The 13,308-nt window shown below is 40.3% G+C and overlaps 1 protein-coding gene across 5 annotated transcripts in view; it reads right to left on the reverse strand.

The window, feature by feature from the left end:
• The window catches only part of SMIM14 (small integral membrane protein 14), a 78,194-nt gene that overhangs the window by 42,590 nt on the left and 22,296 nt on the right, over positions 1 to 13,308 (reverse strand). For 3 of the 5 annotated variants that reach the window (XM_011983559.1, XM_011983560.1, XM_011983562.1), the window contains exon 2: positions 2,634 to 2,743. In XM_011983559.1, the coding sequence (XP_011838949.1) occupies positions 2,634 to 2,708 (75 nt within the window). In that variant the 5' untranslated portion in view covers positions 2,709 to 2,743. Of the gene's footprint in view, positions 1 to 2,633; positions 2,744 to 8,161; positions 8,286 to 9,534; positions 9,679 to 13,308 lie in introns of all 5 variants that reach the window. The other 2 variants (XM_011983563.1, XM_011983561.1) reach the window with 2 other exon arrangements.

A 13,308-nucleotide genomic window follows, 5' to 3' on the forward strand; every position in this document is an offset into this window, starting at 1 on the left:
GGTGTGATGGCTGGTGCCTGTGGTCCCAGCTACTCAGGAGACTGAGGTAGGAGGACTGCTTGAGCCCGGGAGACAGAGGTTGCAGTGAGCAGAGATCGTGCCACTGCCCTACAGCCTGTGTGACAGCAAAATCATGTCTCAAAAAAAATGATGATAACGGATGTATGAGAGGTTGAAAAGTCTATCAGAAAAGAATATTGGCTGGGCACAGTGGCTCATGCCTGTAATCCCAGCACTTTGGGAGGCCAAGGCAGGCAGATCACCTGAGGTCAGGAGTTCGAGACCAGCCTGGCCAACATGGTAAAACCCCATCTCTACTAAAAATATAAAAAACAGCTTGGCGTGGTGGCAGGCACCTGTAATCCCAGCTGCTCGGGAGGCTGAGGCATGAGAATCATTTGAATCCAGGAGGCAGAGGTTGCAGTGAACCAAGATTGGGTCATTGCACTCCAGCCTGGGCAACAGAGTGAGACTCCATGTCAAAAAACAAACAAACAAAAACTATCGGCTTGTTGCTTCATAAACAAATATTCTCTCCTTAGACTCATCTATTTTTACATAAAGTTATCAGAGCCATCACATTACCATTATATTTCTATACCCTCAAGAGTCTGATTTAATGTATAAGTTCTTATTTTATTCCTTTCCTTCTGAGGCATTCTTAAGGATTCCAAGTCCTAGTGCATGCTGACTCTAAAAAAGTACCTCACTGACAAGAAACACATTTCTGATCACTACATGTAGCAACACTGAGCCAGCAGAAAACCTGCTTATTAGTTATTGACAACTCAAATATTTGAGCAAATGCTTGTACCTACCTTTATTAACTGACGTATATACAAGAGTATTCTAAAACAATAAAATGTCGTTACAGGTTGAGTATCCCTAATCTGAAACCTTCAAAATGCTTCAAAATCTGAAATTTTTTGAGCACCAACATGATGCTCAAAGGAAATGCTCTTTGGAGCATTTTGGATTTTCAGATTAGGGATGTCAAACCAGTAAGTATAATGCAAATATTCCAAAATGCTTTAATCCAAAACACCTCTGGTCCCAAGCATTTCAGATAAGCGATACTCAACCAGTATAATGTATAATATAAGAATATACTTCACTGTAAATAATGGTCAAATTTTTCCTTTTGCACATAAAAAGTATAAAGTATAATATAAACGGCCCTGTATTTAAGCTTATAGACTCCACTACAATCGACTCAATGAAACTATTCAAATCCTGTTGTTCTGAAATCTACCTCTGTCAAATAACTGATTTGTTTTCAGAAATGCTTTACATAGTGTGGGCTCAGTGGCTCACGCCTGTAATCCCAGCACTTTTGGGGGTCGAGGCTGGCAGATCACCTGAGGTCAGGAGTTCGAGACCTGACCAAAAAAGCGAAACCCCGTCTCTACTAAAAATACAAAAATTAGCTGGGCATGGTGGTGCGCACCTGCAATCCCACCTACTTGTGAAGCTGAGGCAGGAGAATCACTTGAACCCACGAGGTGGAGGTTACAGTGAGCCGAGATCGCACCACTGCATTCCAGCCTGGGTGACAGAGCGAGACTCTGTCTCAAAAAAAAAAAAAAAAGAGAAATGCTTTACACAGAGATTTGTATTGTTATGCCGTATGCTGGTGTAGGATTTGAACTATATCATAACAGGAACTGTCAATAGCAGCTTAGCAGGCAAACAAGCTCCACACAGCTAAAAACAATTTTATTTGTATTGATATGAAGTAGAAAAGGCAACATACGTATGTGTTATCTACCCATGATGGCAAATTTCACCAACATAAATCTGCCTTAAAGACAGGAGTCTGGGCTGGGGAGGTGGATCACACCTGCATTCCCAGTACTTTGGGGGGCCAAGGCAGGCAGAACACTTGAGGTCAGGAGTTTGAGACCAGCCTGGGCAACATGGTGAAACCCAGTCTCTACTAAAAATGCAAATATTAGCCAGGCATGGTGGCACACTCCTGTAGTCCCAGCTACTTGGGAGGCTGAGGCAGGAGAATCGCTTGAATTCAGGAGGTGGAGGCTGCAGTGAGCTGACATGGCACCACTACACTCCAGCCTGGGCAATAGAGCGAGACTCCATCTCAAAAAATAATAGTAATAATAAAGATGGTAGTCTGTTTTCATCTCTAATGAAATAATTGCTAGCAAACTTTTTTTTTTTTTTTTTTTTTTTTTGAGACGCAGTCTCATTCTGTCGCCCAGGCTAGAGTGCCGTGGCATGATCTCAGCTCACTACAACCTCCGCCTCCTGGGTTCAAGCAATTCTTGTGCCTCAGCCTTCTGAGTAGCTGTGATTAAAAGTGTGTGCCACCATGCCTGGCAAACTTTTATATTTTTAGTAGAGATGGGGTTTTGCTTTGTTGGCCAAGCTGGTCTCAAACTCCTGAGCTCAAGTGATCCGCCCACCTCGGCTTTCCAAAGTGCTGGGATTACAGGTGTGAGCCACTGTACCCGGCCACATTTTAATCATGACAACTTAAACAAATGTGGAATTTCAATTATGAAATACTTTTTAGTGACCATCAGATGAAAACTCTCCAATAACCAGTATTTTCATGCAAAGAGGATACAAGGGATACAGAGCAGTTCGGAATAGGATTGTCCTATTCATCTCACCAGATTGATCAGTCTTCTCATTGCATGTTCATGAGAGCAAACACATTCACAGGGATCGAATCCACCTTCTGCCATGATTACCCAGCTTGATTTTACTTGACTGTTTAAATCTGGTAAGAAGGAAAAAATACTGTAAGTCTACTATTCAGAATTACTCTTTCTCTTGAGCTGTGAAAAATTCTGACATTGTATACATTCACATCACAATCGTTTTATTAAACTATGTATAGTTTGTATTTCTTAATGACCTGTATCAATTTATTAATCCTATATGAATTATGAATTTATACAGGTGATTGGCTACCCCTTCTGCCATCAGCCCATAAATACAAATGTCTTTAATGCTCTAAACTGGCCCCGCCTTTGATGCTGATGATGCTAGAACCTACTCTGCTTAATTACTCAATTATTTGACTTTATTAGCTCCAGTATGCAAATAATTTAAACCGGCCTTTACCCCCACCAAGAAAGACATGTGAAAAGGTATCTAAAATGATACCAAGGTTTATGGGGGGAAATTAATGACATAGCTAAGAAATAGCTAGGTAGATTTCGAAAAATAAAGAGAAACAAATGAGAGGTCAAGATGGAGTACTGGCAACCAGATTTACTGTTCTGCCTAAAACAATTTTTTAAAAACTAGACAAAATACATGAAACAATTATTTTTATACATACATATATATATATATATATATATATATATTTTTTTTTTTTTTTTTTTAGACAGAGTCTCACTCTGTCACCCAGGCTGGAGTACAGTGGTGTGATGTCGGCTCACTGCAACCTCCGCCTCCTGGGTTCAAGTGATTCTCCTGCCTCAGCTTCCTGAGTAGCTGGGATTACAGGCGCACACCACGCCCGGCTAATTTTCGTATTTTTAGTAGAGATGGGGTTTTGCCATGTTGGCCAGGGTGGTCTCAAACTCCTGACCTCAGGTGAGCTGCCCGCCTCGGCCTCCCAAAGTGCTAGGATTACAAGTGTGAGCCACAATGCCTGGCCAGAAACAATTGTTTTTAAGACATTAAGGCCAGGCATGATAGCTCACTCCTGTAATTCCAGCACTTTGGGAGGCCGAGGAGGGAGGATCACCTGAGCCCAGGAGTTTGAGATCAACCAGAGAAACCTAGTGAGACCTCATCTCTAAAAATAATTTAAAAATTAGTCGGGCACTGTGGCAGTGGCACACACCTGGGGTCCCAGCTATTCAGAAGCCTGAGGTGGGAGGATTGTTTGAGCCCAGGCAGTCAAGGCTGCAATAAGCCATGATCATGCCACTGCATTCCAGCCTGGGCAACATGGTGAGTTCACATTTTAAAAAAAAAAAAAAAAAAAAGGGCCAGGCACGGTGGCTCACACCTGTAATCCCAGCACTTTGGGATGCCGAGGCGGGTGGATCACAAGGTCAGGAGATAGAGGCCATCCTGGCCAACATGGTGAAACCCCGTCTCTACTAAAAACACAAAAATTAGCCGGGCATGGTGGCGTGTGCCTGTAGTCACAGCTACTCAGGAGGCTGAGACAGGAGAATCGCTTGAACCCATGAGGCAGAGGTTGCAGTGAGCCAAGATTGCGCCACTGCACTCCAGCCTGGCTCTCAAAAAAAAAAAAAAAAAAGGACATCAAACATGAGGCTACAAAGAATAGTAATACCTCAGAGACATAAAAACAAATGAGGTGAGCCCTATCACTGGCCCAGTTTACTGCCTCAAGGAGACTCTAGGCCCAATTACGGGGTGGGAAAACCCAGACCAGAGCCCAGTGGTATCCCTAAGTTGGGGAGAAGAAACTAGAAGAATGACTATATTAAGGAGAGACATTAAAGATAGTAAAATTATCCAATTGGACTTGTAGAGATTAAAACAATAGTGTCTGAGATGAAAAATATACCAGATGGGTTTAACAGCATATTAGACATTACAGAAGAAAAGATTACTGAACTTGAAGACATAATAACAGTAGCTATCAAAAATGAAATAACAGAAAAAAGGGTGGATAAACCAGTAGTCCCAGCTACTTGGGTGGGTGGGACAGGAGAACCATTTGAGCCCAGGAGTTCAAGGCCAGCCTGAGCAACAAAGTGAGAACCCATCTCTGAAAAAATAAACAAAAACATACATAGGCCATTAGTGAGCTGTGGGACAACTTCAAATGGTCTAATATATGTGAATTGTGGCCACATCTATCAAAACTTATCAAATTGTATATTTAAATGTACATAGTTTATTGTTTATCAATTATATCTCAATAACAAGTAAAATTAATGCTTATATACAGCATTAGTCACGGAAAACAATTCTGGTTAAAAGGTGGAATAGGCAGATCAATAAAACAATTCATAAATTAACTTAAAGGAACTTAGTTCATTCACTCAAAAATATTTAGTGCTTGTGCTAGGCCTATTAGAAATTTAAAAGTAGGCTGAGCATGGTGGCTCATACCTGTAATCCTAGCACTTGCGAGGCTGTGGCAAGAGGATCACTTGAGCTCAGGAGTTTGAGAATAGCCTGAGCAACATAGTGAGACCTCATCTCTATAAAAAGAAAAAAGAAAAAAGAAATTTAAAGTAAGCAAAAACTGATAGTTCTTACCCTAATAGTGTTCACATTCTAGTAGTAAAGATACTAATCTAAACGTTTTTAAAATTATAAATATAAACTGATAAATGCTATAAAAGATAAATGAAAGAGTGAAAAAGACAACTCCCAGAATGGATATTTGCAAATCATCTGTCCGATAAAGGTTTAATATTCACAATATATAAAGAATTCCTATAACTCAATAACAAAAGATAAGCATTTTAAAAATGGCAAATAACTTGAACAGACATTTATTCAAAGAAAATATACAAATGGCCAATAATTATATTAGAAATGCTTAAAGTCAGTAATCATTAGGGAGATGCAAATCAAAACCACAGTTAGATACCACTTCATACCTACTAGTATGGCCATAATCAAAATGGAAAATAAGTAATGTGGAAAAATTAGAACCCTCACATAACCCTCATGTAAAATGGTGGTGTGGCTGCTGTGGAAAATAGTTTGACAGTTCCTCAAAAGTTAAACACAGATTATCATAAGACTCAACAATTCTACTCATAGGTATATACCTAAAAGATTTGAAAACATGGACTCAAGATTGGGCATGGTGGCTCACGCCTGTAATCCCAGCACTTTTGAAAGCCGAGGTGGGAGGATCACTCCAGCCCAGGCAACACAGTGAGAAAGACCCTGTCTCTATTTATAAACAATAACAAAAAAAGAAAACATGAACTCCAACAGATACGTATTTACCAAATAGTCACAGCGGCATTGTTTGCAATAGGCAAGAGACAGAAACAACCCAAGTGTCCATCGACTGAAAAATGGATAAACAAAATGTGGTGTACACATACAATGGGGATATTCAGCTGTAAAAAGGAATGAAGTTCTGATATATGTTACAACATGAAGGAACTCTGAAAACATTCATCAACCTGAAATTAGCCAGACAAAAAATAATATGGTATGATTCAATTTATATGAAATATCTAGCTAGAATAGGCAAATTCATGGAGACAGGAAGTAGAATGGTGACTTCCAGGGACTTAAGGAAGAAAGAAATGGGGAGTTACTGCTTAACGAGTAGAGTTTGTATCTGTGGTAATAAAAAAGTTTTCAAAATGATGGTGATGATTGTACAACACTGTGAATGTAATTAATGTCATCAAATTGTACACTTTAAAACTGGTTAAAACTGCAAATTTTGTTATATTTTACCCCAATAAAAACAATCACTCTGGCTGCCTAGAGCTGGAAGTTTGCAGGGAAAATAGGGAGTGACTGCTAACGTGTATAGGCTCTTTTAGGGGCTGAAAAAAATGTTTTATGGTGATAATCACACAACTCTGTGAATATACTAAAAGCCACTGTACTGTACATTTTATTTTATTTATTTATTTTTTTGAGATGGAGTCTTGCTCTGTCACCCGGGCTGGAGTACAGTGTCATGATCTCGGCTCACTGAAACCGCCACCTCCCGAGTTCAAGCAATTCTCCTGCCTCAATCTCCCGAGTAGCTGGGACTACAGGTGCGTGCTACCATGCCTGGCTAATTTTTTCTATTTTTTTTTTTAGTAGAGACAGTGTTTCACCATGTTAGCCAGGATGGTCTCGAACTTCTGACCTAGTGATCTGACTGCCTCAGCCTCCCAAAGTGCTGGGATTACAGGCATAAGCCACCATGCCCGGCCTGTATTGTACATTGTACATGGGTGCACTGTATGGTATGTGAATCATATCTCAAAAAAGCTGTTATGTAAATGGTGCCTAGAGAGCACATACACATTCTAAACTCATCTGGCGTGTCAGGGAAGATTTTACTGAAGAATTAACTAGGAGTTGAGAATGGAGGAATGAGTTAAATACATTAGGGTGAGGTAGAGGTAGAAGGTGTGAGACTTGGGGGTGGAGGGCATTCTAGACACAAAGGGAAAAGTAATACAAAGGTCCTTAATGAGTAAGAGTATGACACATTGGAGGAACTGAAAGAAAGCCACAATGTGCTAGAATCCAGAGAGCAGAGTGGTTTAACATGAGACAGGACAGGTCAGAGGGAGTCATGCCACAAAGGGTCTTTCAGGCCATGTTCATGATTAGGTCGTTACCCCAAGAGTAATGTGAAGAACAACGTGAAGCAATGTGCTTTCATCCTGGTATGTTCTAAAAAGACCACCTTGGCTGCACGATGGAAAACTGAGAAAAGGGAAGCCACAGTATGTAGACGGAACCTAGTTAAAATGCTTTTTCAACAGATCAGTGACAATGGTGGGGCTCCTTGGAGAACGATATTTTAACAACAGCATATTGAATCACTGGAAGGAAGACAAGTTATTTCCTAAATCGTGTTAGCTCCCTCCCTATTCTCATTCTTTATACCAAAATAAATTCTAGACACATGAGTGATTTAACTTTTTATTTTGAGACAAGGTCTCCCTCTGTTGCCCAGGCTGGAGTGCAGTGGCGCGAACACCCCTTACCGCAGCCTCAACCTCCCAGGCTCAAGTGATCCTTCCCTCTCAGCCTCCCAAGTAGCTAGGACCACAGGTACACACCCCACCTTGCTAGTTTTAAATTTTCTACAAAGATGGGGTCTCCCTATGTTGCCCAGGCTGGTCTTGAACTCTTGAGCTCAAGTGATCCTCCCTCCTTAGCCTTCCAAAGTGCTGAAATTACAGGTGTGAGCCACTGCACCTGGCCCAGTTTAACTTTTAAAAATGAAGTCACACATAAAATTAGTCAACTACAGCAACAGATTAGAATACAGTGTTCACAAACTGACCCATGATTTTACTGAAATTTAGAATATGCAAAAGGTGCCATTTAAAAACATGGATTATTTAATAAATGGCAGGGTAACTGTCTTTTTTTTTTTTTTTTTTAAGGTAAACTGTGACACACACATAAAGCACTGGAGGCCTGAGCAATATAGCAAGACCCCATCTACAAAAAAAATTTTTTTTAATTAGCTGGGTGTGGTGGCATGTACCTGTAGTTCTAACTACTCTGGAGGCTGAAGTGGGAAGATTACTTGAGCCCAGGAGTTTGAGACCATTGTGAGCTATGATCACCTCACTGCACTCCAGCCTGAGTGACAGAACTAGACCTGGTCTCTTAAAAAAAAAAAAAAAAAACTGAAAGAACATACATCAGACTTAATATAGGGGAACAGAGTTTCACTGTCAATTTTTACATTTCTTATGAGCATGTACTTATGTATTAAGACTTCTAAAATACAAATTTTAATTTTAAAAAGCCACACATATATAATTACAAGAAGATGACTGGGATACATATAGAATATAAGTCCAAGAAACCATGAAGGAAAGGACCAATAATTTTAACAACCAAAACCAATAAAAGTTTCTATAAAACCAAAAATATACCATAAAATGAAAAGACAACAAACTTGAAAAACCATGTGCAATATCAGGGCTAGTTTCCTTAATTTACAGAGAATTCTGAAAAAATCAGCATGAAAATGGCAACCTAGTAGAAAAGTGAGCGAAGATTACATTCACAGGAAAACACAGAGCCAATAAGCAAATACAAAATGGAAGTGTAAATCAATACAATCTTACATGTATCAGGAGATTGATAAAATTAATTCATCCAGCCAGGCACAGTGGCTCACGCCTGTAATCCCAGCACTCTGGGAGGCCAAGGCAGGCCTGACCTGAGGTCAGGAGTTCGAGACAAGCCTGGCCGACATGGCCAAACCCCATCTCTACTAAAAATACAAAAATTAGCTGGGCACGGTGGTGGGTGCCTGTAATCCCAGCTACTCGGGAGACTGAGGCAGGAGAATTGCTTGAACTCAGGGGGTGGAGGTTGCAGTGACCCAAGATAGTGCCAATTCACTCCAGCCTGAGCAACAGAGCAAGACTCCATCTCAAAAAAAAAAAAAAAAAAATTAGCCAGGCGTGGTGGTGTGCACCTGTAATCCTAGCTACTCAGGAGGCTGACAGGAGAATCGATGAACCCAGGAGGTGGAGGTTATAGTAAGCCGAGATTGCACCACTGCACTCCAGCCTGGGCAACAGAGCAAGACTCCATCTCAAAATAATAATAATAATTCAGCCTAGTTAATTTGAATATCCATATTCAAACAAGCATGCAAAATTTCTGTACAGCATGTTTACTGGAATACCGTAACAGCAAAGAAAAAAGTAATGCAAAGTATTTATCAGTGTTGTTTCGATTAAATGATGCAATGAGTACATAAGATCCTATACAGCTGTTAGAAAAATTAAGGTAGATTTCTACGTGGTGATTTGGTGAAACAACCAAAATATATTGAGATGAAATCAAGCCATAAACAGGGCAAACCTTTCCATCTAATATCCTTCTAGATCTGCCTGCCTGAGCTAAAGGTAGAAGGGGAGGTGAGGATTGGAAGGGGAGATGGAGATGTGGCCTAAGCTGGAGAGGCTCACTTTCTGGAAGGTAAGCAAACCATGTGTAAACTCTACTTCACAGTTTTGTCTGAGGCCACTCTGTCCACACCTTTTTAAAAAAAAAAAAAAAAAAGGTGATTGGCTTTCACGTTTGATTGTATATATCCAACACAGAAAACTCTGACAGTAAATATAACCTACCCTTATATATAAAGTTCACCGGTATGCCGGGCACGGTGGCTCACACCTGTAATCCTAGCACTTTGGGAGGCCGAGGCGGGTAGATCACGAGGTCAGGAGATCAAGACCATCCTGGCTAACATGGTGAAACCCCGTCTCTACTAAAAATACAAAAAATATCGTGCCACTGCATTCCAGCCTGGGCGACGGTGAGACTGTCTCAAAAAAAAAAGTTCACCGGTAAATTCCTGTGTCTCAACTGCCTTTTCTGGTTTTTCTTGTTTTTTCTTTCTTGAGATGGAGTTTCGCTCTTGTTACCCCAGTTGGAGTGCAATGGCGCAATCTTGGCTCACTGCAACCTCCACCTCCCAGGTTCAAGCAATTCTCCTGCCTCAGCCTCCCAAGTAGTTGGGATTACAGGCATGCGCCACCACACCCGGCTAATTTTTTATTATTAGTAGATACTAACAATACTGTGTTGGTTAAAATGAAGATATTTTACTAAGATTTTCTTATTTTTTAAAAATTTGAGACAGGGTCTCACTGTGTCACCAAGGCTGGAGTGCAGTGGCACAATCACAGCTCACTGCAGCCTCGACTTGCCAGGCTCCAGCTATCCTTCCACTTCAGCCTCCCTAGTAGCTGGGACTGCAGGCACCTGCCAACATGCCTAATTTTTGTATTTTTGGTAGAGACAGGGTTTTGCCATGTTTCCCAGGTTGGTCCTGAACTCCTGAGGTTAAGAAATCCACCTGCCTTGGCCTCCCATAGTGCCAGGATTATTGGCATGAGTCAACAAGCTGGCCTTTTACTAAGGTTTTTATAAAACAAATTCAAATACAGAAATGACCACCTCTGTAGCCTCTGAACACAGAACTTTAAGAAAGCACAAGCACACTGGCTTTCATAAAGAAAGGGAGACTTGTTCTTATCACTGTATTACCCACCAAAATTGTAAAACATGGCTATTTTAAAATCTCTTTTTAATTCATTAAATTAACAAAATCAGACTCCACCACCACCCCTAAAAAAAAAAAACAGAGCTTCTGGAGGGCAGAAATCTTAGTCATCATCTCTGAACACCACCTATACTGCTTAGCCACAGCACTCACAGAATAAATATTTACTGAATTCTTGACAATGTTTATTTTCTCTACATCTATATGTGCCAGGAACAAGTAAATCAACTAGAATTTTAAATTATACTTCAGTCTTAATTAGCCTCCAGTAAAATGAGAAAGTATATTTATAAATAGGACATTCCTCAATAGTGCTACACTTCTGTGGAACTTTCTTCCTGTAAACTTGAGCTGTTTTAAGTACTACTTGGTTTTCAGTTAACAGTTTCCATTTTAAAATCACTGGGGTTTTTTTTTTGAAAATAGGATGAACACAGTTCTCTTTTGATGAAGACCCAAAAACAAGTGTCAACACAAACCAGCAGCTAGGCACCAGAAGAAAAAAACTTAACCAGTCCCACCGCACATTTAAATCCCGTGGTCTCCAGAGACATTAAGCTGCTCTATCCTAGGCAAGACAGAACAGTGTTACTGAATCAGAACTTTAGTAAATCTGCCTCAATAAGGTCTTTGATAGAAAGTAATTTAAAACAATGTTTCATCTTGTATGTTTCACAGACTTGTTCATCTCCCCAATATATATCCCTAATGTTAGAGAACAATGCCAATACCAAAGTCACGGGGGGCTTGATCCTTGAGGACAAGCAGCTTCAAGACTTGTTTCTCAAAAACGTGCAACAGGTTACAAAGGTCTAAGTCATGAAAACATAAATAGTTTACTAAGAAAATTCAAAATAGCCAGGCACGGTGGCTCACACTTGTAATCGCAGCATTTTGGGAGGCCAAGGAGGGTGGATCACCTGAGGTTAGGAGTTCAAGACCAGTGTGGCCAACATGGTGTGAAACCCAGTCTCTACTAAAAATACAAAAATGTGCTGGGCATGGTGGTGCAAACGCCTGTAATCCCAGCTGCTTGGGAGGCTGAAGCAGAATTGCTTGAACCTGGGAGGGTTATAGTGAGCCAAGATGGCACCATTGCACTCTAGCCTGGGCAACAGGAGCAAAATTCAGTTACAAAATAAATAAACAAATAAATAAAAGAAAAGTCAATAGAATCGAGGAGCAGTAAGGGAAGCAAACACAGGCATAGATGAAATAAAAGAGACAATAAGTTGATAATTATTGAAGTTGTGTTATAGGTTCTGGGGAGTTCCTAGGCTACCTTTTTTTTTTTTTTTTGAGATAGAGTTTTGCTCTTGTTGCCCAAGCTGGAGTGCAGTGGCGCGATCTTGGCTCACTGCAACCTCTACCTCCTGGGTTCAAGCGATTCTCCTGCCTCAGCCTCCAGAGTAGTTGGGATTACAGGTGTGTGCCACATGCCTGCCTAATTTTTTGTATTTTTAGTAGAGATGGAGTTTTGCCATGTTGGATAGGCTGGTCTTGAACTCCCAACCTCAGGTGATCTGCCTGCCTCAGCCTCCCAAAGTGCTGGGATTACAGGCATGAGCCACTGCACCTGGCCCCTATGCTACTTTTTAAAAATATTTTTATATTTCCATAATAGTCACTGAATTTGTATGTCAGCATTTTCCCATTTTTGTGATAGCAATCTGACTTCAGGTATATATTAAGCAACATGGTTTATAAGTGACTTTTTATGTAGCATTAAGGGCAAAATAAACATGTCTGAGGCTCTCAAACAATTCTTAGCACAGAAAAGCAGGGAAATAACATGACTGTTGAGAAGGCAAAAAGCAATTCCCCTTATTCTGCAGGTGCAGGTCACTTTCTCTCCTCTACAACTAACACAACCTTTCCTGGTAGAATTTGGCAGGAATAACTCAGCTGAGTCATACTGTTGCTACATGTGGTGAGGGAATTTTCCAGTGCTGTTAACCAATTTATCATTGCTGTTAGAACCTTAAACACTCCAGCTCATGTAAGCTCATGAAAGAGATAGAGAGAGTTAAAATAGCCGATAGAGTCTCTAAAATGTTTTTTTTATTTTTTTAAATTTATTTATAGAGACAAGGTTGCCCAGGCTGATCTTGAACTCCTGGGCTCAAGTGATCCTCCCACCTTGGCCTCCCGAAGCATTGGGATTACAGGCGTGAGGCAAGTAAGACATTAATATTAGGGGAAGCTGGATGAGGAGTATACAGTAACTTTGTATTACCTTTGCAACTTTTCTGTAAGTCTAAATTTATCGCAAAATAAAAATATTTACTTAAAAAATGTCAAGTCCAACAGACCTTTAAAAAATAAATAAATGGATGGAGGGATTTGTAGGGCAATGAAACAATTCTGTATACTACTACAGTGGTAGATACATGTCATACATTTGTCAAACTCCATAAGATGTACAATACCAAGAGTGAACCCTAATGTAAACTATGACTTTAGGTAACAACAACTTTTCAATGTTTGGTTCGTTGACTATAACAAAAGGTTAACACTCTGGTGTCTGATAGTAGGGAAGCTATGCATGTGTGGGGGCAGGGGATATATAAGAACTCTATACTTTCTTTTTTTTTTTTTTT

The sequence above is a fragment of the Mandrillus leucophaeus genome, unplaced genomic scaffold, assembly GCF_000951045.1.
Source record: "Mandrillus leucophaeus isolate KB7577 unplaced genomic scaffold, Mleu.le_1.0 Scaffold251, whole genome shotgun sequence".
NCBI lineage: Eukaryota > Metazoa > Chordata > Mammalia > Primates > Cercopithecidae > Mandrillus > Mandrillus leucophaeus.